Source organism: Acomys russatus, chromosome 1 (genome assembly GCF_903995435.1).
Source record: "Acomys russatus chromosome 1, mAcoRus1.1, whole genome shotgun sequence".
In the NCBI taxonomy this organism is placed as follows: Eukaryota; Metazoa; Chordata; class Mammalia; order Rodentia; family Muridae; genus Acomys; species Acomys russatus.
In genome coordinates this window covers 94395379-94420479 of record NC_067137.1, presented here as the reverse complement: position 1 = coordinate 94420479, position 25101 = coordinate 94395379, and the positions used below count along the sequence as shown (strand labels likewise).

The following is a 25101-nucleotide window of genomic DNA, read 5'->3' as shown; positions in this document are numbered from 1 at the left end:
GGGGAATGAGCTGGGAAGGAAGGCTCTAGAGAGTAGAGAATAAGGGTAGATTCGGACAGCCAACAGTCACCCATGGTCGGAGTAGCAGGGCCTCAATGTTGGGGGTAGCAAGAAGACTTCAGAGGCAGGGAAGTTGGGAGTAGGTCCAGATGTCGCAGCATGGTCTGAAGCTATGGCCGGAACTGGCCTATGCCTAGAGTTGACAGGGTAACTGAGGGCCTGGGATGTAGGGAAAAGTGGCAGAAGCCTGGCCTGACCTTGCCTCAGAGAGAATCCCCAGCGCCACAGGCCCTGAGAGGAGCAGTGTCTCAGGGTTCCAGGGCCAGCACCCCTTGACCTAAGCCATGTCCTCTAGCTGTGGTGGGCTAAGCATCTCCACTGGCCGGTCTTCCTCTACGGCTTCCTCCTCTTCCGGCTTCTCAGCGTTCCTGGTGAGGCCGTCAGGCCCTGACACAGTCCCCAGAACCTTGGTGCTGTGCTCCTGAGCTTTGGCTCGGAGGACTGCAATACTGTTCTCTCTGAGTTCCTCCTGGGAGATGGCTGCCTGGGCATCTGGGGCCCGTTCCTCTTGCTCCGTCTTGTCGAGCTTGGGCAGGGCCGGGCGCTCCACCTCCGGCTTCCTTCCCGACTCTGCTGCGGCCTCCAGTGACTTTTTGTGCATCCCTAAAAAGAATTGTTGGTATTCGGGTTTAGAAAAGCGCCTGGGAAAGCCATCTTGAACTGAAAACAGCAAAGATAGAGAGAGGCCAGAATTAAGGAGGAGCAGGAAGCCTTTCTTCATATACCACAGTCAAGCCCCACAACTGGACCAGGGTCAGGAGGTGGGAGGGTGCCTGGTGGGAGCAGGGTGGGGGGGGTGAGGGTAAAATTGCAGGCCAACAGTTGGGAACCAGGCCTTGCAGCGGAGTTCCCTATATCAAACCCTTGGGCTTGCATCCCCCAACCTCTGCAACTTGTCCTGTACTTTCAGGGCACCTCCCTATCCCGCCCTGTCATAAGATTCCCAGGCCTTAGGGCCCCTGGATAAGCTGATGCTGTTCTCACCAGCCTGGATGGCAAGTGAGAGAGTTTGGCAGGTGGGGAGGTTTGCGGCAAAGAAAATCTTGGGGAAAGCTAGAAAGGTGGCCAAAGGGACATAGGAGTCCCCCCTCAACCCACAAAAGGGGTTGTTTCATTTAACTATAAGGCCATCTCTCGTCAGGGAGATAGGATGGCAAAGGCCATATCCTCCTCACAGGACAAAAGGAGCCAGTGACTCTTAAATGGAAGTCTTGATACACGGTAGTTAAGTGCAAAGGATGGCCCCAGAAAGACGGGGTGGCCTGTCTGGAGGACCTCTCTGCCACTGGGTCGCTGTGGCCCAGGTCTCTTTACCCAGTGTTCCCTTCCCTCCCTCAGGGAGTCCGCTCTCCTCGCCACAGGGGCAGGGTCCCCAGGAGCGTGCGTGCGAGCAGGCTCTTACCCAATAGCCACGGAGCACAGGAATCCATGACACCATCCTTGGCAGATTTGAGGATGGACTCAGGCAGGGGGATGGAGTGTCGTACCATGGCCCCATAGAGCCCGTACTCAGCCATGACGCTGCTCCGGCCCCAACACTTCTCCCTCTTCCTCCACTTGGCTCTGCGGTTTTGGAACCACACCTGGCAGTGCAGACAGACGGTCAGCGCTGTGCTCTGAGAAACTCCAGCCCCAAGGCCCTTCCCCGCGTGTCTGCCTCGGAGGGGGTTCTGAACTCAGCTCCCCTAGCGCCCCCCCCCCCCACGGAGTGATTCCCTGAAGTATCTCAGACCCAGAGGGTGCTCAGAGTGACGGCGGCCCCCAGACCCTGAGACTACCATGGGCAAAATGGGTCCATTTGTTGTTCTAGATGAAAGCCATTCTAGGGAGATAGACTAGGGGTGCTTTCAGACGAGGCTCTGCAGGTGGGCAGCATGCAGTACAGTTCTCAGTTTGCGGCTGAGATGCCCGTGAAAGTGAGGAGGGTCTTGCAGGTGCTCACACCTTCAGTGCACAGCTGTGTCCTGCCTCTTGACACTGGCAACAGGACCTTGTCATCTGTGGAGCTCTGGCTTGAGCACCACACAACCAAGTTTAAATAAATAAATAAATAAATAAATGGCCCAAACCGTATCATGTTCTAACGAAGTTTACAATTTTGTGTCGGGCCACATTCACAGCTATCCATCCCCACAGCCAATGCCTTGTAACAGACCCTCTGGTTTGCAAAAGGACAAATTCCAGGGGGGCTGGAGAGAGAGAGAGAGAGCTCAGCGGTTAGGAACACTGGTCCTCTTCCAGAGGACCCAGGATTGATTCCCAGTACCCGAGGGAGTTCACAACCTTCTGCAAGTCCAGCTCCAGGCCTCTGGGGATCTCTTCTGGCCTCTGCAGATACCATACCCACACAAAGTGCACAGACATACACACAGGTGAAACATCCACACACATAAAATGAAATAAGAGTTTTCTTTTTAAAGCTGAGTGTGGTGGCGCATACCTTTAATCCCAGCACTTGGGAGGCAGAGGCAGGCGGATCTCAGTGAAATCGAGGCCAGCCTGGTCTACAAAGTGAATCCAGGACAGCCAAGACTACACAGAGAAACCCTGTCTCAAAAACAAACAAAAAAAAAAATTTTTTTTAAAAAGGAAATTCTCCGGCTCTGTTCTTTGCCACAGTACAGGAAGAGCACAAGAGAGATTATGTGTGGGTGTGGAGTCCGGAATAGTGGGTGCACTTGGAGGTACCCCTTGCAGGTAGCAGACTCTCCTTGAACACTCCTCTGCCACACTGTCCTGACCTTTCTCAGCTGAGCCACCATAGCCCCCCTCCCCCCACATACTTTGCTGCCTACCATTCCAGGCCTAACTTTGAATGGAATTCTGGAGAGGCGGGTGACAGTCCTGGGTCAGGTAAGGAGCATAAAATTCTCTAGAGAGCTAGGGCAGGGAAGAGTAGGGACCTAGGAGTAGAGCTTGGTAGGTGGTGACACCTTAGAGACTACACATCTGGCCCTGGGTTGCTTTGTATGGACTGAGTCCGAAGGACATTGGGGGTGTCTGCAAGCTTGCAGCTTCATCATCACCATCATCATCGTTGTCATAGTTATCATTATCATCACCATCATCATCATCACCATCACTATCATCATCTGCAGTTCTGGAGATGGAACCCAGGGACTTGTCTACGCTACACGCTTCTCGAGCATTCTGTCACAGAGCTACTACATCCTCAAGTGTCTGCAGCTTCCAGGAGGAAATCCATGCACGGGGGGTGGGGTGGGGGTCTATTCAGAGGACCAGATGTCTTAGTCTCCCCGCCCCAAACAGCCTTCCTGAGACCAGCTGCTGACAGAGCCCAGTTTCCCCCAGCCTTGTCCTCAAGGAAAGCTAATGCCCTCGAGGAAACTGGTGGGCCTGGAAGGCCCCGGGGAGCTTCTGGTCCCATCTTCACAGCAGGGTAAGATGCTAGAAACAGAAAACCAGTTTCCTGGGCGCTTTCCACCCACTCTCGCCTCTGGCGCCCCCCCCCCCCCCCGCTCTTCCCTGAGGGCCCCTCCCCCGCCCTGGATCGCCAAGGTATCAGCTTTTGATGAAAAATTGCTCCAGCCCTATTCAGGAGGCGGCAAAAGAAGAGTCACCCCCAGGGGCAGCCCTGGGCTGATTGAAAAATAAGTTAATTTCAGTTTGAATCGATGGGCCTCAGGCACTGAAATATCACGGGAAATTAAAGCGGCTTCTCTCCCGGGAGCCACGGCATTGACCCGCACTAATTAATGCTGGGGAGGCAGCGATCACCTCACCGCGAGCTGCTCCCCCTCCCCGAGGGACCCCAAACACTTCTCATTTAACTAATTAGACGGGGAAAATTGGGTGTTAATTTGTTTAGGATTTTTTTCCCCTCTTCCCCTCGGCAGCTCCCTTCCCGGCCCCCGCCCGGTGCGGGGGCGCGGAAATGAATGCGGGGCTCGCCGGCAGATGGCTGCCCCGGTCACTCTGCAATCTTCTCCGACTTGATTGCTTGATTAGGTCGTTAGCACATTAAAAAAAAAAAATTGCTTGCCGTCTGGTGCTGGCGTGATGAGTGGGACGCGCGGCAGCGCCTGGGTAATTTATCTTTTTATACGGCAAAGAATTTGATTTCAATCTGCAGATATATGGGGCGCCTTTGACACCTGTTTAACTTCGCGCGGCTGACAGCTTAACCCTTTGCTGCCTGGGCACCCAGGAGCCAAGGCTGGCATGCGGGCCTCCCGAGGCCGCGCTCACTGGCGCTTCCCGCAATTGCCACGAGGTGGCGCAATGAGCACTGATCGTTCCTTGGCAGCCATAGTCTGGAGTAGGGCCGGCCACACCCAGCAGGGGGCGCGCCTGGCGCTACCCAGACAGGTGAGCCAAGGGAATACTCTGTTCCTGTTGGGAAAGACCGCACCTTTGGCAACATCTTTAAATTAAGTCATGTTTGGGGATCTCTTTCTTTGCAAGTAACCAGGAGCCTCTAAAGATAGGAAAGGGGTGCAGTGGCACATGCTTTTAATCCCAATATGGGGGAGAAAAGCTAGTGGATCGCTGTGAAATTGAGGCCAGCCTGGTGTGCTTGGTGAGTTCCAGGCCAGCCATGGTTACATAGTGAGACTGTTTATAAACAAACAAACAAACAAACAAACAAATAGGAATGTCAGCCGGGTGTGGTGGCACACACCTTTAATCCCAGCACTTGGGAGGCAGAGGGCCCCTCAAACCGTGAGTCCAAGGCCAGCGAGTCCAGGACAGCCAGGGCTACACAGAGAAATCTTGTCTCGAAGAAGAAGAAGAAGAAGAAGAAGAAGAAGAAGAAGAAGAAGAAGAAGAAGAAGAAGAAGAAGAAGAAGAAGAAGAAGAAGAAGGAGAAGGAGAAGGAGAAGGAGAAGGAGAAGGAGAAGGAGAAGGAGAAGAAGAAGGAAGAAGAAGAAGAAGAAAAAGAAAAAAAAAAAAAAAAAAAAGAACATCTCTGCCTCAGAATTCATGATTCTCCCCAGGCACACAGTGACCAAAAGCATTAGACAGCCATCACTGGACCCTCCCTGGGTGGGAACACCTGACAGAGAGCCGCCTTTGTGCCACACATCACTGTTGGAATCTGCAGTTCCCTGTTTCAATCTGGGGAGTCAGGAAGCAAAGACACAAGACCTCCTCCTTGTACCCCAAGGCTTTGGGAAAGTGCCAGGAAAAAAGAGTTTATTTATAAAGTGATGACCACTAGATGCCTGTCCTCTGTGAAACAGAGTTGTGAGCCACCAAGATGGCCTGCTTGTCCTGCCCTGGCCTCACTCTGTGTTTAGGTCCTCCTAAACACACCATTCCCCAGGGTGCCTGGCCCACTGTCTGCTCCATCTGGGCTTGCTTTGTCTAGGGCTGGTCTTGTCCCACGGCCCTCCTACTAACACTTTGGTTCCCCTCTACAAAGTACCCACTTGTTTAAAACTACCCTCTCCCAACAGAGTCAAAATCTATTCTATGTATGAGTGCTCTACCTGCATGTACACCTGCAGGCCAGAAGAGGGTACCAGATCACATTACAGATGGTTGTGAGCCACCGTGTGGTTGCTGGGAATTGAACTCAGGACCTCTGGATGAGCAGACAGTGCTCTTAACCACTGAGCCATCTTTAGAGTCCCAGAGACAAAAATCTAAAAGGACACAAATTTAAGTGACTCCTGAGTTCCTCAGCCCCCCCAGACAAGGCAATGTAGACTAGATGGGACCAGACACATGCCCCTCCGCCGGGAGATGGATGACCTGTCCTGTCAGCAGGAACCCACAATTCCTTAGGCAGAACCCCTGCAGCCAGAGGGCATCTAGGATTTTAGAAAGTATACATAGCATGGGCTGAAGGAATTGCTAGTAGTGTTTTGGGTTTTTTGGGGGGGGGTTGTTTGTTTGGTTTGGTTTTTCCAGACAGGGTTTCTGTGTTGTGTAGCCCTGGCTGCCCTGGGGCTATCACAGTAGACCTGGCTGGCCTCGAACTCACAGATATCCACCTGCCTCTGCCTCCCTGAGTGCTGCTGAGATGGCTGGTCAGTTAAGAGCATGCGATGCTCCCTCAGAGGACCTGAGTTTCTTAGCACCCACATGGTGGCTCACAACCTACTGTAACTCCAGCTCCAGAGGTGTCCAATGCTCATTTGTTGCCTACGCAGGCACCAGCACGCACGTGTGCTTACACACACACACACACACACACACATACACGAGAGAGAGAGAGAGAGAGAGAGAGAGAGAGAGAGAGAGAGAGAGAGAAATAAAAACAGATCTTTGAAGAAAGTATATGTAGCCAGTCATGGAGGCTGCAATCCCAGCATTTGGGAGGTAGAGCTAGAAAGAAAAGGAGTTCGAGGCCATCCTTGGCTACATAAAATGTTTAAGACCAGCCAGGGCCAAATGAGAGCTTGCCTCAAAAATCAAGAAGGAAGGAAGGAAGAATACGCATATCACAGTTTATGCCACTCTGCCCCAGGAGCACCTGGTAATAACCTCTGCCAACCTCAGTTTCTGCAGCCCACACACCCACACTAAGAGACACACATGAACTGTGTAAGGTCTAGTCTGCTCATGACACCAAGTGAGTTTGGATGCTGAAGTGATTAAAGACCTTGCCATTTCCAGGGCAGTTTGGATTTAGGGATTCTGGAGAAGACGTTGTGGATTGTGAAAATGCCAGAAGGCCCTGCCTGCTGTCCATGGAAGGTGTATCCCCCAAGATGGTCGAGGAATTCCAGGGGTGCTGCAGATGCGGCAGGTCTGTGAGGCATGTGAGGAATGACATTGTAGGAACTAAAGGGGTACGGGCTTGTATATCTGTTCTGGGCCCATAAACAGAACCCCCTTTTCTGGTTCTTCTCTGACAAATGAATTGCTGGTGTGAAGGCTAGCTTTTCCCATGACACTCTCCCAGGGGAGCATGCACCAGCTGGTGGCTCAAACCCGGGACCTCAATTATGAGTTCCTGGAATGCCTGGCTCTCCATGAAGACCAGATGCGCCTCCAATTTATGGAGGAAACCTGGAGGGCCAAAACGATTTTGTTTTAGGGCGGCTGGCATCAGAACCATAACCGCCTCGGAAGAAGGCAGACAGGCGATTGGTGAGCCGTTTCCATAGCTCCTCCCCTCTAGTCTTGATGGAAGCTACCAGCATGTGTATGGACCTTAAACGTCACTACACTTGTGGCTAGGGACGTGCCTGCTCTTCCAGGGGACCCAGGTTCCTTTCTGTAACTTCACTCCCAGGGATCCTAGAGCCCTCTTCTGGCCTCTGTTGGCACCAGGCTCACATGTGGTGCACAGATATACAAGGAGGTGAAACACCCAAGCACATAAGTTAATTTAAAAATTTTTTTTAAAAATCACTATATTTGGGCTAGAGAGATGGCTCAGAGGTTAAGAGCACTGGCTGTTCTTCCAGAGGTCCTGAGTTCAATTCCCAGGACCCACATGATGCCTCACAACCATCATGGGACATCATGGGATCTGATGTCCTTTCCTGTCATGCGTGCATACATGCAAATATAATGCTCATATACATAAATAAATAAATGTTTAAAAAAAAAACTACATTTGAGTTAAGCCAAAAGCAATTGGAACTAGAAAGTGCTGTGTAATCTGAGTTTCTTTAGACCAAAAAAAAAAAAAAAAAAAAAAAAGCAACTGGCCATCTGTATCCATGACAGTGGGCTCAACAACCATGGACAAAAATATTTGAAAAAACATGTACAGACACGTGTATGTGTGTATGTGTGTATGTGTGTGTGTGTGTGTGTGTGTGTGTGTGTGTGTGTGTGCAAGCTCCCATGTATGCACATGTGACAGGCCAGGAGGTTGATGTCATGTGCCTTTCTCTAGCACCTTATTTTTTGACACAGGGTCTGTCACTGAACCTGGAGCTCACTGCTTGTCTACACTGGTTGGCCAGTAAACTGTACAATCCTCCAGTCTCCACCTCTTAAAACTAGGATCATGGGTGCATGCCACCACATCTGGCTTTTTACACGGGTGCTGGGGACCGGAACTCAGGTCCTCAGACTTACTTGCACAGCCAACACTTTACCCACTGAGCTGTCCTCCTAGTCCTACAGATGCTTGTGTGTGTGTGTGCACCATTAGTCCCAAAGTAACATGGTGTAACAACTAAGTAGTTGTTACATATATGCATACAAATATGGAATTTACATCAATTAGATATTGTAATTAACAGATGATTTAAAGCATCCATGAGGATGTATATGTTATGTACAAATTCTATGCTTTTTTTTTTTTTTTTTTTTTTGCCATGGTACTAATGGAAACCAGAGACTTACACATACTAGGCAGGTGCTCTGCCAACTACATCACCACCTCTGTCACTTTATATAAGGGACTTATGCACTCCTGAGGAGAAAGGCTCGAACCGACCCCCTCCAACAATGAAGGACAACTGTGCCTGCGCTGCAGGGCAGGCACATTTAATCTTTGAAGATTAAATGAAATAAGTGAAAGTGCCTAAAATCAGTGCTTGTCATACACATGGTGCTCAATAATTGCTAGCTATTATTCCTTCAAAGGAGACACACAGAAAATCAATGCCGCTCTGCCTAAAGGGCAGCTTCATCAATGACGCTGCCTGTCCCTCTGGCCTCCTACACTTGTCCTTTAGCCAAGCTGGACTTCAGAGGACAGCGAGTGCAATAGAAGGCAGAAGGCAAGGGTTAACTCACGTGCAGGCTTCAATCTGCCTGCCCCACACAGGGGTGAAACCTGAGCCTTACACACTCCCTAGGCTTTCTTCTTCTTCTTCTTCTTCTTTTTTTTCTTTTCCTTTTTTAATTTACACGTATGTGTGTGTGTGCTTGTCTGCATATCATATGCGCCTGTGCCTGCAGGTGCCCATAGAGATCGGCAGAAGATACCTGATTCCCAGGAACTGGAGTTACAGGTGGCTGAGAGCTATCTGATGTGGGCACTGAACCCAGGCCTCCTGGCAAAAGCAAATGCTCTTAACTGCTGAGCCATCTCCCTGGCTGGGCTTTCATGTTTTAATACCACAGCCTCTCTCCCTGCCTCCCTCCCTCCTTATCCCCCCCCTCCATTGTTGTTTTCCAGACATGGATTCTCTGTGTAGCCTTGGCTGTCCTCGAACTCGCTCTGTAGACCAGGTTGACCTCAAACTCAGACATCTGCCTGCTACCACTACAGCCTTGCTGCTTCTAGTTTCTCTTCTTCCTCCTCCTCTTTTTATGATTTATTTATACAGTGTTCTGCCTGCATGTGAGCTTGCACGACAGTAGAGGGCACCAGATATCAGTATAGGTGATTGTGAGCCACCATGCAGTTGCTAGGAACTGAACTCAGGATCTCTGGAAGAGCAGACAGGGCTCTTAACCACTGAGCCATCTCTCCAGCCCTCTAGTTTCCCTTCTTGTCATCTGAAGATCCAAGCAGATCGTGTTGAAACTCTACATTTCCAACATAGTCCAGGCTCAAATGCCCGCAAAGCCTCAATGTCTGTCCTGACCAGAGCTGGTTCAGATACATTAGAGATTGCTTCTTTGTCTGCGGCTGTTGCTGAGGCCAACACATCTCCTCCCCTCCTAGACTCTGAGAACTGCTGGCTTCTTAGCTGCTCTATGTTCCCACCTACTGGCGAGCTTGTGGGGAAGATCCTACAAAGTAGCATGTGGGGGATACCTGGCCTGTAGCAAGAACTAAAATGAAGCTGGGCGTGGTGGCGCACACCTTTAATCCCAGCAATCGGGAGGCAGAGGCAGGGAGATCGCTGTGAGTTTGAGGCCAACTTGGTCTACAAAGTGAGTCCAAGACAGCCAAGGCTACACAGAGAGACCCTGTCTTGAAAAAAACCAAAAAAAGCAAGCAAGCAAACAAACAAACAAAACAAAACAAATAAGAATCCCTGGAGGCCTTTCTCGTTTTCCTGATATTCTACTTTGTAAAAAATGTGGCCCCTCTATCATAGAAGTCTGGTCTAGTGCCTCACAGAGAACCTGTCAAGGGTCCCAACGTGACACAAATAGCTCCCAAATTTGGAGTCCCCAGCAAAACCTACCCTTTTTGTTTTAGATAAGACTCTGGTAGCCCAAGTGGGCCTTGACCGCCTTAGGTAGCTGAGGCTAACCTTGAACTGTTGATCCTTCTGTCTCTAGACACCAGCTGTTGCAATTAAAGGCATGAGCTACCACAGTATGCAAGTGTTTTTGTTTTTGTTTTTGAAAGATGTTTTTGCTATGTAGCTCAGGTTGACGTCAAATAATTCTGCTTTGTGTTTTAAGATTTATTATTATGTTTTTATTTTATGTGTACCTGTGAGTGCCCGAATGCAAGTATGTGATATGTCCTTCAAGGTCAGAAGATTCCAGAAGAGTAAGTCAGATCCCCTGAAACTGGAATAACAGGCAGTTAGGAGTCACCATGTGGGTGCTCCGAACTGGACCTGGGTCCTCTGAACCAAACCTGGGTCCTCTGAAAAGGCAGCAAGTGTTCTTTGGTTTGGTTTGGTTTTTGAGACAGGATTTCTTTGTGTAGCCCTGGCCATCCTAGAACTCCCTCTCTCTCTTTCTCTGTAGACCAGGCTGGCCTCTAACTCAAAGAGCTGCGTACCTCTGCCTCCTGAGTGTGGGCAAGAAAGGTGTGTGCCACCACCTCCTGGCTAGCAGTAAGTGCTCTTGACTGCTGAGCCAAGTCTCCAGGCTCATGACTGATTTTTACTGTTACTCGAGACCAGGTCTCATGTCATCCCTGGATGATCTCAAACTCTTGATGTAGCTGAGGATGACCTTGAACTTCTGACTATCCTGCCTTTGCCTACCCAGGGCTAGGATTACAGTCGCAAAATCCAAGGCCTGGTCAAGTTGGGGATTGAACCCAGGCCTGTGCAAATTAGGCAAGCACTCTGCCAGCTGAGCAACATTTCCAACCCAAGGCTTTAAACTCTTATCTTCTGGCCTCAGCCTCCAAGCGCCTGGCTTGTAGCCATGGACCACCACACCCAGCTGTCTGCCTTCCAGGCTGGAAACCTGCCTTCACTTCTGTCTTTCGGTCACACTCACCCAGCCTCTTTCCTCTTCTCTGATTAGAAGTTGATGAACATGTGATCACTTCAGACATGATCTAACATTCTACTCAGCATTTCTGTATACATGAATGTGTGCGTGCATGCATTCCTCTGTGTGTGTGTGTGTGTGTGTGTGTGTGTATGTGTGTGTGTGTGAGTTATTTTGAGATAGGGTCCCAACCTAGACCATCCTTGAACTTTTAGTTTCTGTTTGTTTGTTTGTTTTTATTTTTCAAAAAACAAGCAGGGTTTCTCTATGTATGCCTGGCTGTCCTGAAACTTGGTCTGTAGACCAAGTTGGCCTCAGTCTCAGAGATCCACTTACCTGCCTCTGCCTCCCAAGTGCTGGGATTAAAGGTGTGTTGGTTTTCTTTTCTTTTTTTCTTTCTTTCTTTCTTTTCTTTTCTTTTTTTGCAGCATGGCTGATCTGAAACTTTCTTTTTCTAAAAATAATTTATTTTTACGTAATGTGCATTTGTGTTTTGCCTGCATTTATGTCTGTGTGAGAGTGTCAGATCTTGGAGTTACAGACAGTTGTAAGCTGCCATGTGACTGCTGGGAACCCCGGTCCTCTGAAGAGCAGTCAGTGCTCTTAACCACTGATGGATTTCTCCAGCCCCAGACCTAAAAGTTTCTACATAGAGCAGGTTGGCGTGGAACTCCTAGAGATCCACTTGCCTCTTCTCTGAGCCCTGGACCTAAGGTTGTATGGCACCACACATCTATCTAACTATCTGTCTGTCTATCATCTGTTTGTCTATCTATCATCTATTATCTGTTTGTCTATCTATTATCTATCTTTTGATCGTCTATCTATCTGTCTGTTATCTATCTATCATCTATCTATATCTACCTATCTCTCATCTATGTATCTATCTATCATCTATCTATCTCTCTATCTATCATCTATCTGTCTTTTGTCTATCTATATATCTATCTATCATCTACCTATCTCTCATCTATCTATTTATCTATCTATCTATCTATCTATCTATCTATCTATCTATCATCTGCTTTTTGAGATGTGGTACGTATCCATGGATGGTGTTTTTCCATCCCATCCAGTTTAAGGCTCAAAGATCAAGATTGTCCTTCCAGACGTGGTGGCGCACACCTGTAATCCCAGCGCTCAGGAGGCAGAGGCAGCGGATCATTGTGAGTTCAAGGCCAGCCTGGTCTACAAAGCGAATCCAGGACAGCCAAGACAAAAAAACCAAACCCAAACCCAACCCCGCCCCCCCAATTGATTGTTATGGTCTCTGACACCCACTAGGGGGCAGCTCTACCCACATTTCTGGACGTCTGCGTGCAGCGTCCTTGTGTACCATGACAAGTGATTTTCTTTTCTCTCCACCTTTGTCACCCCAAACTACATTTTCTTCCACTCCTGTCAACCTGCTTTCAACCATATCCTAAACCCGAGAGTTGATGTTTTTATGCTGTCTGCACACAGAAGCAACAACCTGTAGTACCAGGCTCTGCTGCAGACCAGTTGAATCTGCATCGATGGGTGTAAGAATGCCACAAGAGTATTCTAAAGGGTTGTCTGTAAATACACAAGGCCCTGGGTTCAACCCCCAGCACTGTAAAAATCACAAATAAGGAACTGGCTCCATGGCTCAGAAGTTAAGGGCATGTGTTGTTCTTGCAGAGGACCTGGGTTCAGTTCCCAGCGACCACATAGTGGCTCCCAACCATCTGCAACTCCAGTTCTGACTCCCTTCACACCTCCGAGGACACCAGGCATGCACACGGTGCACAGACATACATGAAGTCAAAACATTCCTATACATAAAATAAATAAATCCACGCCTTTAATCCCAGCACTTGGGAAGCAGAGGCAGGCGGATGGCTGTGAGTTTGAGGCCAACCTGGTCTACAAAGTGAGTCCAAGACAGCCAAGGCTAACTAACACAGAGAAACCCTGTCTTGAAAAACAAAAACAAAACAAAACAAAAAACGAAGTTGCCCTGAGAAGCTAATAAGCATACTAAGCCAGGAGCCTGCAAAGCCTGTCCCACCAGGACAACTACCTTTGAATTTCTAGACTAGAGCTTTGGGGGCGGCATGAACAGCCACACTGTCTTCAAGGCTGGCATTGAGAATGGAATCTAGGCTACAAGGGAACTCTAGTTCCCCTAGCCTTCCAAACGCTGGCACCACAGATGGGCCACCATGCTTAGCTTCAACTGTGCCTGTTTTAAAGTGGCTTCCAGTCAAAGGAGTATTAAAAGTATTAGGTGGCAGCTGGGTTGGTGATACATCTTTAAAATCCCAGCACTTAGGAAGTGAAACAAAGGGACACCAAGTTCCAGGCCAGCTAGGGCTACGTAGCAAGAGCTGGTTCCAAGATAAAAAGAAAACAGAAATGCCAAAGTGTAATAATGCTAGCCAGATAACCCATACCTACCCTTCCTCACACACTAAAGATGCTAAGGGCAACATGTCAGTGTATCATTCACTTTACGTGTTTGCTTTTTTTCTAACAAGGGTATCTTTCGTTAGGAAACAGAAGGGGCCTGGAGAGGTGGCTCAGTGGTTAAGGGCGGTGGCTACTTTCCCAGAAGACCCCGGTTCGATCCTCAGTACCACATGATAGCTCACAGCTATCTGTAACTGTAACTCCAACCCCAGGGGATCTGATGTCCTCCTCTGGCTGGCCTCCAAGGACACTGCATACAGACTCACATACAGGCAAAACACCCATACACACAATAAATAAACAGATGAATGAGACAGGTGGGTCTCAATGAGTTCAAGGCTAGCCTAGTCTACAGAGGGAGTTGCGGGACAGCCAGGATTACACAGAGAAATCTTGCCTCAACTCCTCCCTACCCCACCCCCCCAAAAAAAAGGAAGAAGAAAAAAAGAAAAGAAACCAGCCTGGTCTACAAAGTGAGTCCAGGACAGCCAAGACTACACAGACACAGAAACCCTGTCTTGAAAAATCAAAAAAAAAAAAAAAAATAATAATAATAAAAATAAAATAAATAAAATAAACATTAAAAAAAAAAAAAAAAAAAAAAAACAGACCTGGTGCAGCTCTTGTCTATAATCCTAGCACTTGGGAGACTGCAGTAAGAGGATGCCCAAGGCTCGTTGGTTGCCAGCCTAGCTCTAAATTCAGGGAAAGGCCCCGTCTCAGGAGAATAAGACATGGAGTGGCAGGGTGGGACACCTGACATCCCTTCTGGTCTCTAGGAATAGGCCTCAGCCTATGTACCACCCCCACATGCATCTCTACCACGAGCACACTCAAACACATACGAAAGTTGAAAATAAAAATTAAATTTTAAAATAGGAAAAAAAAAAAAGATATATTTTAAAAGAGGGCCAAGGGATGAGAGGTGGAAGATGGCTCAGTGGCTAAGGGCACTTGCTGCTCTTGTAGAAGACCCAGGTCCAGTGTCCAGCACCCTCATGGTGGCTCACAACCGTCTGTAACTCCAGTTCCAGGGGATCCAACACCGTCTTCAGTCATCATGCACATAGTTGATAAACTTATAAAATAAAATACAAATCTAAAAAGAAAATGTAGGGCTGGGAGCATAAATAACAGAATGCTTGCCAAATGCTGGCATGGCCCTAGTTTCCCTAGAACAGAAAACAAAACAGAACCGAACCCCAAGCCAAACCATGGACATAGATAGCCCCCTCCTACAGTTCTAGGAGCCAGCATCCTCAGAGAAAATAAAATTAGTGTGGAAATCCATTTCCTGTTCCTCAGGACTGACATCTAGAGGAGACTTCCAGACGTACATCCTAAATTCCATACATAAGACGAACCCTGTGTAGCCGAATCTACCATGGTGATTTAGCATCTCTTCTTTCCCAGCATGCACCATATCGCTCCATTCCCAGCTCAGAGCTGTCCAGTAAGGCCTGGCCCACTGTCACTGCCATTTGCCCTGAGTGTAACAGTTTGTATAGATAGTGTCATTTTATCTCATGTGATAGCAGTTAAACTGGGCTCGAACCCTGGTCTCTTACATACTCTACCGCTCAGTTTCTTCATTCAGAAGATGGGTATGACATTAGCACCAGACTCATCAGGTGCTGAACCGTGAAATTCCACAAGGCATGAAAGGTACTGCTGTCTAGGGCAGTGGTGAGTACATAGTAAATGCCCCAAATCACAGTACTTTTAACAAGTTAGGAGTTTGGGAAAATATTGTTATTTTTTACAAAGGAGTCATCAGAAGCTCAGCCTGTGACTTGCTGGCAGTGAAGCAAAGACGGAAGTAGGTGTGCCTAGCTTTTGTGTGTGTGCTGTGGGTCATTAGACCTTAGGCAGGAGGCTCATCTCTACCAGGAGGTTACTTGGCTTGGGTAAACAGAGACGAAGCTTTCCAACTGCCTACTTAGGACAGCTAAAGGGTAGTTGGCCCGCACTCCCATCCCAGAGACGGCAGCTTAAAGCCTGGTGAAGGCAGGTGGTCCTGGTGTGTGGCCGCTCGCTCTTGCTCTAGTAGCTGGTGCTGGCCAAGTATGCAAGAGGATGAGTTCGCCCCATACCACCACCTATGTCCCAGCGGCGCGCGCAGGCGCACGCACACACACACTCACACAACACACTGTTGACCCAGTGTCGACACAGGCAAAGGACGGTGGTAGAGTTACACTCCATCCATCTAATCCGCCTGCCCAGACCCTATTCCTAGCTTCTAACCACATTTTGTTCTTCCTGATTTGGGCTCAGCTTCCTCAAACCCAGGAAGTCCGAGGCAGAAAGGTGGGCTTGGAGCACAGACCCAGTTTCCGGTCTTCCGTCTTCCAGTCTTCAATGCACTAGCTATTGAGTTTTATTTCCACAGTTCTAAAGGAGGTAACTAGTCTCTACTCTGCCACTTGTCAGGAGAGCACAGCTGACTGAGTGTGGGACACAAGTCCATCACTGCTCTGAGCTCTGTTCACATGCAGCCTGTTGCATCTGCACATGGGGTGGGGACCACTCTCACAGCCTGTGCATCTGCACATGGGGTGGGGACCACTCTCACAGCCTGTTGCATCTGCACATGGGGTGGGGACCACTCTCACAGCCTGTGCATCTGCACATGGGGTGGGGACCACTCTCACAGCCTGTGCATCTGCACATGGGGTGGGGACCACTCTCACAGCCTGTGCATCTGCACATGGGGTGGGGACCACTCTCACAGCCTGTGCATCTGCACATGGGGTGGGGACCACTCTCACAGCCTGTGCATCTGCACATGGGGTGGGGACCACTCTCACAGCCTGTGCATCTGCACATGGGGTGGGGACCACTCTCACAGCCTGTGCATCTGCACATGGGGTGGGGACCACTCTCACAGCCTGTGCATCTGCACATGGGGTGGGGACCACTCTCACAGCCTGTGCATCTGCACATGGGGTGGGGACCACTCTCACAGCCTGTGCATCTGCACATGGGGCGAGGTCCATCCTAATCCCATGAGTACAAGGAGGCTCTAGGAGGAGACACCAGGTTTTGAACCCAGCAGTCTGGCTCTGGAATCAGTGTCACCAGCCAGTACCTCACCTTGCCTTGCCAATATACACCCTTGGCACATGAACACTTCTCTGAAATACCTGGAATTGTTACCAATACACACCAAGACCTTTCCCAAGCCTCTTCAGGCCTGGGGGGGGGGGGGAGAGGGGCAGGGCAGGACCACTTAATCACTCACCAACACTGGCAGGGGGCAGCACTTAGCTATGTGGTGCCTGGAAGACAGGCAAGACTCTGCCCTCATCTGTCCTATATCCACCCACCCATCGTCAGCCCGCACCCATCGTCAGCTCGCACAGTCCCGGAGCCATTGCTGGTTATGGTCACTTCCAAGGCCTCCCTATAGACAACCTCCAGGTGACTTACTAAAGTCCACCATGGGGCTGCTGGGGCTTTTGCAGTGCAGTTACAGGGGAGGTCCCAGCGCCTGACAGCCCTGCCTGCCTCACCGCAGCTAAACAGAGATTAGCCAGCATAACGAAGAGAGACAGAGGCGCCTTCTCATTAACAAGCACTACAAATGTGCCCCTCTTGGCAATGGCCAACTTCAGGCTAACGAAGACCAGAAGAAGATGAGTGAACAAACCTGGGCTTGGCTTACAGGACAGCCCTTCCTCCACGCACACACAAACACCTCAGAGTCAACAGCCAGATCATTCCCCGACTAGAACTCAACTGGGTGAGAATACATGGTCCCAGGTCTCCGTAGACAAGCATAATCTGCTTATGAATAATTGAGCTTATTGTTAGTGTCACTGTCTAAAGCCTTGAGGCTGAAATTCCAAATCAACCTCTAGGGAAAGGAAATCGCTTTTGGATACCCAGCCCCTGGCCTCATTTCCACCCTCTGGTGGTTCTCCGGTCAGAGAGGCTGAACTCCTCACAACCTTTGCTTCCTTCTCTAGCACACCAGGGATGCGCTCCTCCACCAAGTACCTGCTGACAGAAAGTGCCTCCAGGAAATGCAGCCTCTGCTGCATCAGGACCTGCCCCCCCCCACCCCCTACCCCCCACCCCCAACGCCATTCTGTAGCAGCAGGAATCCACCTTTTGGACCATCCTGGAGCAACTTCTATTTGAGGTCAAAATCTAACTGGACTCAGTTTCTGGAAATAATCTCCCCGTCCCACTCAATTCTCTGGCCTCACGATGCACCTATATCCTGTGGGTTCTAGACTGGGGAGGATGTTTCAGCTGCGAGGCCCCACACCACCTCCATTGCTACCACAGGAGGGCATGCCAGCCTGGGAAAGTGTCTGGTTATGCCAACGACTATTCAGGAGAGGAGACAAGCTCGGCGAGTCCCACTAGAGGGCACAGAATGTGTACCACGAAGGGAAAACCACGAAGAAGCACTGTGTAGAAACAGCTATTTAAGCTGGGCATGGTGGCACACACCTTTAATCCCAGCACTCGGGAGGCGGAGGCAATCGGATTCCCGTGAGTTCGAGGCCAGCCTGATCTACAAAGTGAGTCCAGGACAGCCAAGGCTACACAGAGAAACCCTGTCTTGAAAAACCAAACAAACAAAAAAGAAAGAAAAAAAAAAAAAAAAAAAAAAAAAAAAAGAAAGAAAGAAGAAAAAAGAAACACCTAACTAGTCATGAGATACAGCTGGATGAGGGAGTGGGGAATTGGAAGTGGGGGGGGGCGATGTTTCTTCGTTGAGAGGAGAGATGAGGAGGGGAAGGCAACCAGGGTTAGGGGCAAAAGCCAGCTCCCACTTCTCAGGCACCTACAGCTCCTACCTCTGGTCTTAGAACAGCCTTACACTAACAGGCTGCTCAGGATGCCCCTCCCTCACACCCCCACCAATCAGCTCTCTCGTTCATCACCAAGCTCCTCATGCCCTCTACAAGGTGTTCCCAGGAAGCCCACCATCTGCTTTTGTTCATTTGTGTTCTGGGTTTGGTTTGGTTGTTGCAGTTGCTGGGAATAGACCGGAAGACCTCACTCATGCTAGGCAAAGCACTCCACTACTAAACTTTGCCCCCTGCACAGGAAGCCTACAGCTTAGAAGAGCCGGCAGGACAGTGTGTCCTCCTCCAACCGCCTGCTTACATGGTGGGTATTCAGCAAATACCTGTCAGCTTAATAGGCTTAAATAAACTGGTTTGTTTGTTTGTTTGTTTACCGAGGATAGGGTCACTGGCAAATGACTCCACCTCCAGGGAAAGGCACAGGCTGTGAGAGGTGGAGTACCTGCCCTTAGGGATAGAGGTGTCTCCAGGTGGCTGGAGGGGCTAGCAGCAGTTACCTGTATCCTGTCTTCGGGCAGCTCCGTTTTCATGGCCAACATCTCCCGGGCATACACATCTGGGTAGTGAGCTTCGTTGAATGCCTTCTCCAGCTCCTCTAGCTGATAGGAAGTAAAGATTGTCCTGAGGAGAGCAAGATCAGAACTCAGAACCCTGGGAAAGCGCCTGCCTCGGAGAATACAGACTATTTCTCTCCTGTGCCTTGGTCATAATCCCCCCCCCACACACACACCACATGAATGCACATTCACATTCTAGACTCTTCTTTATGGGGGCAGAGGTCCCATATTATCCTGGTGGTGAGCACTACTTCAGTGATGAGTCACTCAGAATCTTTCTGGAAACACACAGGGTTGGGGGGGTTGTTAAGAAGAAAAATTCTAGAAGATTAAAAGCCAGTCTTCCTCTCCTGCAAGCCAAAGAGGAGGTCTCATCAAATGAGTAAAGTTTTGGCCACTGGATCTGCTTCCTGTCTTACCCCCCACCCAACCTTCTCCGCCCCTTGCACCCCAGACAAATGTAAAGATTCTGCCACCCTTAAAGGCTAAATGCAGCTTCAGTTTCAGCATGTGTCTAGTGAGACTGGAGTCACACACGCCTGTGACATGCTGTCCCTCCATCCCCCCACACCTGCCCTTTCTCTGTACCACCCAGACTCTGCCACCCAGATTCAATTGTTGCCAGGTATGTGTGAGGATGTACCATTTTCTCTCCTACCCTTGGAATCGTTCACAACGACTCATTTAAATAACTGGTGAACCTTTAATTAAAACCTCTGATCACTTGGAAGGCAGAAGCAGATGGATCTCTGTGAGTTCAAGGCCAGAGGTACATAGTGAGTTTCAGGACAGCCTAGGTAGAGAGATCCTGTCTCAAAAAAAAAAAAAAAAAAAAAAAAAAAAAAAAAAAAAAAAAAAAGAAAAGAAAAGAAAAAGAAAAAGAAAAAAAGAAAAAAGAAAAGGAAAGCAAACAAACAAACCAAACCAAAACCACCCACATTAACTCACCCCAGGAAAATGTGCAAATAACAAGCCTTTAGCATTATTGGTTTCCTAACCCACCTTCTAAAGTAAAGTAGGAACCACCCACTTACAGATGCAAACTCTCTCTTCTTGGATTTCATGTTCCCTGCATTTACCTGACCTTTATTTTACACCCTCATCAACAAGATGGCAGGTTCAGTTTCTACAAACAGAACTTGTAAAACGTGGCATGTCCCTCCTTGATCCTCTGAGATTTGGACCCTGGGCCCAGCACCCGGTTTGTTAGTAGAGTGTCTCCCTGCTGTGTCCTCACCTTCTCCCAGAGCGCAGAAAAAGTGTACATGTGACCTTCATTTCTTGTGCTAATATGGACTTTAATATCTCCAGGGATATTACAAAGATTGTATGAGAGAGAAGCTTGTGCTCTTTATAGAAAATGGCTAGTTTGGTTTTTAAACTATTTTGTATGCTCTCTTGAGGGCAATATGTGGAATTCTTATGTCCATAGAAAGTTAATTCATAGGCTGGGTTTGGTAGTGATGCCTTTAATCCTAGGACACAGTGAGACCCTGTCTCAAAACAAAATAAAACGAAAAAAGAGAGGAAAAAAAGTTAATTATTCAGGATTTTGAAGATCTCCTGCCCTCTGTTTCTCTCTTGCCACTTGCTGAAAATTCTTAGGGCAGATAATCAAAATAAACAATCAAAATATGCAAGTGCCTGTTAAGATTTGGGAAACTGAGGAACGCAGTTAGTATGGCCTGGCCAAAGCCCAAGAAGGGAGCTGGCTGTAGGTCATTTAGTGTTACTCAGGGGCTTTCCTGAATTTGGAAAGAGTCTCCTCCAAAAAAAGAATCAGAAATCGGATGTGGTGGGGACTGATCCCCGCTACTGGACTGGAGAATAGGGTGGGACCATCACAGCAAGCTCAAGGCCAGTGTGATCAACATCGGTCGGGCCAGTCAGAACTACATTGCAAGAAGAAAGACAAAACAAACTAAAATCCAAGAAAAGGAAGCAAAGAAGGGAGGGAGGGAGGGAGGGAGGGACAAAAGAAGCAAACTCTAAATTCTCCATGTTCTCCCTCTTCCTACCTCAGAGTTGGTCCTCCTACTGAGCACCACGCATTCTTCAGGAGGGTCCCCTTCCCCCACCCAGGGACCCAAACTCTACCCCTGGCTGAGGCAGAGCCCAGGAACTCTTACAAGAGGATCTGCAGTTTCCCCGCAAAGAGCAAAATCCCAGAGCCAGGTCACCACTACCGCAGCATCCCTCATCTACCCTTAAGTCCTGCTGAAACTGGTTTATTTTCTGGAGGCAAAAAGAAGCCCCAGCTTTCTCCTCATCACAGGAGTCCAGGGTCTCTGCCTCAATATCCTCAAACGACAGAAGCTCAGGGAAATGTGTTTTGTCTTGTTTTTCTACCCCCACCCTCCACCCGGGCAATCTGTAACCATTCTTTTTTCAATTATGTGCCATCTTCATGCAGCAAAAATAGATAGAAACCAGGATAGCTAGTTAGTTCTCTGATGCTGGTAACTATTCTACCCACCCACCCCACCCCACCCCACCCCGACCTGACCTGCCGAAACCCAAACCGGTTCTCTGTCAGAAAAGGTGGCAGATGAAGGAGGGACTGCACAGTGAGTGAGCGGTCAGTACTGATTTTAAGGGAGCTGATTTGGGGGAGAGGCTCTTTCCAGGGCTTTCGATGCCGCTCACCCCAAGGCAGGAGCTCTCTCCACTCTCACCACAGTTGACTTTGCCCTAGCTAGGGAAGGCATAGACGCATAGGTAATGACCAGTGAGCGGATTAATTTTTTCTGTTTAAAATAAACTGGGCTGGCAAGATGGCTAAATACTCAGGTAAAGGAGCTTTCAGTGCAATCTTAGAGACCTGAGTAGATTCCCTGGAACCCACCAAAAAAAAAAAAAAAAAAAAAAAAGGGAATCAGCTCCAGAAAGTTGTCCCCGGACCACCCGGTACATCTCCACGGAGCAAGCGAACATCCCCACCTGCACATCACCCACACACACAATAGTAGCAAATATAAATTAAAAAACAAACAAACAAACTGAACTAAAGCAAGCAACTGCCTTCAGGGAATGTTCTGAGGTCCCCGTGAGACTTCCCTTAAGCCAGAACCTGTTCTGAGCTCAATAATGACTTTGGGGGAGGGGGTCCCCACCCGAGGGGAGAGAGAGAGAAAGAGACAGACAGACAGACAGATAGACAGACAGAGACAGAGACGGAGAGAGACAGAGATAGAGACAGAGAGACCAGTCTGAGATCAAACCGGAGAGAGAAAAGAGGTTGCGGTGGGACCACAAGCTAGGGTGCGCGGCAGTGGGAAATGTCCCCTTGGCAGCCCTACTTGGTTTGGGACAGAGAGAAAAGTGAGGAAACTGGCCTGCTGAGGTGCTGAGGACAGCACCTAGGAACAGCACTCCCAGAAATTCAGTTTTTTGTCCCTCTTTGCCTAAAAAATTTCCTCAAAGATTTCAACTAGGAACGGATTAGTTTTGACGCGGAAATGGATGACTGGTCTAAACCACCACCCGGTGAGAGGGAGGGGCGAAGGAGCATACTTCTTGGGACAAACTCATTGAATTGTAACTTTGGACAGGGAAAGTCTATTTAAAGGCTTTCCCCCCCCACATTAAAAATATGTGTATGTGTCTGTTTATTAGTATGTGCACGTGGTGCCCCAGGAGGCCAGAAGAATGCATGGATCCCCTGCAGCTGGCCAACTCTCCCTAGTCTGAACACAAATACTTCGGTCTCGGCTGGTTTAACCAGACAGGCCAGTTCCTTCCCCATTTTCCAGACTAGAAAACTGAGGCTCACTGAGGTAGCAACCCCTTCAGTAGCACAAACGAGTGGAGACATCCCGGCAGCTGACACTGGAGTTTTGGGTGAGAGTTAACAGGGCAGGGGCAGAGTGTAAGAGGAACGGGTTCCTAGGGCCAAGGGCACAGATCTGGCTTCAGCCGGAGGTGACAGCCTATCTGCGCTCCACGGGGTCTGTGTGGCTCTCTCGGACTCGGTTGGTGAACAGCTGGGCCTTTCCTTTCTCCAGCACAAGGAGAAAAGCCCAAAATGGTGCGGCTGCTCCGGATGACACTCAGTCGCCCTCACTGGGTGCCACGGCCCCTGTGCAGGCTCCTGCAAACCACGTAGGTGTCTTTGCCCTGGTGCAGCCGCGGGAGCCCTCACATCGGCGATTCTGAGAGACCAAGATCTGGGTGACCCGGCCCGGAACCAGGAGCCTGGCAATGAGGACAGGAAAGGAACGTTCGTCCCTTACCTGTGACGCCGCTTCTTGCGTTTCTTGGTCTGGTTTAAAGCCGATTTGGACAATTTTCGATCACTAGAGGAAACATCTTCGGAATCTGAAAAGCGAGCGGAGAGGCAGGAGGCAGAATGGGCAGTGCGCTCCGCAGAGCTGCAAAACCGGTGAGGATCCCACCTTCTGCAGCCTCTGCGAGCCTCGCGGACCTGTGGTCTCCACCGAAGCCTTCCGGTGCCCGCGTCCCGGCGACCGACCCCATCCCTAAGCCCAGGCTGATCCTCCCCTGGTCTGCTCCTGAACCCAGAGATTTTTTGAACAAATTTCGTTGCAAGAGAGGCAAAGGCCCGAGCGCGCTGCCAGGCGGGGACGTGGGAGAATGAGGCAGGCTCTGAGGTTGCAGGGCTCCCCCAATCCTCCCGGCGATGCTCCCAGATCCGAGCTCTGCCCTGCCCCAACAAGCCCCCAAGTCCCATATCCAAAAGTTGACCCTGGTTGCAGGGGCTCTGGAAAGGTCTGGAGACTGCGGGTTTGCTGTCTCTTTTCTGGCACCCACAAGATGGTTTTCTGTTCGAGGTCGGAGAGCCAGCGACGGACCACTTTTCGTTGTCCCTCTACATTTAATATATAATAAACAATGGCACGAAAAATCTGGGGGAACTACTGAGAGCCAGCGAGTTTGAACACACGGCTAGGAAAGTGGCCCTGGAGGGCGAAGAGAAGCTTGCTTATACAGGGTCCCTGAGCCAGAGAAAAATCGGGATCCAATGCTTGGTGCAGCCTAGGTTGGATCTGATGACTGCCCTTTGGTTGCCGTGGTGGCTTTATTTCCCCAGTTCGTATGGGGAGGAAATCGAACCTCAGCTGAGCAATACAGGGGTTTAGAACGAAGAAGCTAGGAGAGAAAAGGAACAACTTTGGATACAGGGGCAAGAGGCAGGGCCGGACTCTCTTTCCTGTATCGGGCTTCAGGAAAACAGATCCTCTCCCAAGGCCCAAGCCGTGATGGGGCAGTGGAGCTGGGGCCCTCCAGTTAGTTCCCTAGGAGATGCTGCGACAAGGACTCAGCCACCGGGAGCTAGCATCCACTGGGGCTCCAACCCAGAGATGGCGACCGAGCTCGGCCAGACACTAGGTCACAGGAACTGAGTAGGGGTCGGACAAGCTTAATCTGAAAACCCTCGTGGTCCGTATCGCTGGCTGGGGCCGGCTGACTTTAGGCCTAGGCTGAGATCCCTTGGCCTGCACGAACTTTTCTTCCCGGGGGAGGTCGGGCCCGCAGGCGAGAGCCGGACGGCTCAGGGCTGCGACTTTCCCAAGCCGTGTGGCAGGCCAGCAGCCTTGCCCCTCACCTACCGGAGCTGGCCGTCTGGCTGGTGTCCAGCGGCCCCGACGCTCTGCCTAGTGGCTGCAAGTGGACGCTCTGAGGGTCGGACAGCACTTCCAGGAAGGTGGGCTGCGCGTAGAAGCCGGGAAGCCCCCCGGGCCCCAGCAACCCCATGCTGCCCACTCCCGCCGGGCTGAGCACCGAGCGCGCAGCTAGCAAATGCCCGGGGGCTAGGCCGTCGAGGGCAGCCCGCGGGTGGGAGCTGGGAGGCTCCTTGTTCAAGCCTAGGATCTCCTGGATGCCGAACCCTGTGCACCTGGCCGGGGTGCCCCCCGAAGTACTCTTGGCCACTGTCTCGGATTTGGGCTTGCTCAGCGCTTCCCCGGCTTTCCCCGTCATCTCCTGGTTTTTTGGAGGGGCTGAGGCCCGGGTCTTTTGCTCCCCCCAACCCCCCCGCCGGGCTCCCCGCTTCGCGAAGTTGGTCCCAGGTGCCCCCTCCGGTGTCTAATGCTCTGGAGCCCCAAGGAGATTCCCTTTTTATCCAACCAGGCGGCAGCCCAAGTGGGGTCAGAGCTGAACAGCCAATCACCGGGGCCAGGAGCGATTAGGAATTCCAAAAAGCTGGCAGCTCCAGTCGCCACCGGCACCGAGGGGCCAGGGCGCTGCAGACCCAA

The 25101-nt window shown here is 50.1% G+C and overlaps 1 protein-coding gene across 2 annotated transcripts; it reads right to left on the bottom strand.

Annotated features, from left to right (window-relative positions):
• Positions 1-337: 337 nt before the first annotated feature.
• Positions 338-24826, bottom strand: Vsx2 (visual system homeobox 2). 2 transcript variants are annotated; one of them, XM_051154149.1, is made up of 5 exons: positions 24457-24826; positions 23119-23203; positions 18827-18950; positions 1463-1643; positions 338-720 (listed from the first exon to the last, which is right to left on the bottom strand). In XM_051154149.1, exons 1-5 carry the CDS (start codon positions 24824-24826, stop codon positions 338-340), a joined length of 1143 nt encoding a protein of 380 aa, XP_051010106.1. The 2 variants fall into 2 exon arrangements, with proteins under 2 accessions (XP_051010106.1, XP_051010115.1); XM_051154158.1 differs by having other exon boundaries at positions 338-663.
• Between the last annotated feature and the right edge of the window lie 275 nt (positions 24827-25101).

What these genes read in the sequence shown, in the direction of transcription:
- Vsx2 (XM_051154149.1), bottom strand. Translation starts at nt 24,826, where the DNA reads ATGACGGGGAAAGCCGGGGAAGCGCTGAGCAAGCCCAAATCCGAGACA. An exon ending in TGCCCGAAGACAGGATACAG is followed by an intron (nt 1,644 to 18,826) that starts GTAACTGCTGCT and finishes CTGCACTGCCAG; the next exon opens with GTGTGGTTCCAAAACCGCAG. An exon ending in CTGTGCTCCGTGGCTATTGG is followed by an intron (nt 721 to 1,462) that starts GTAAGAGCCTGC and finishes TGCTGTTTTCAG; the next exon opens with TTCAAGATGGCTTTCCCAGG.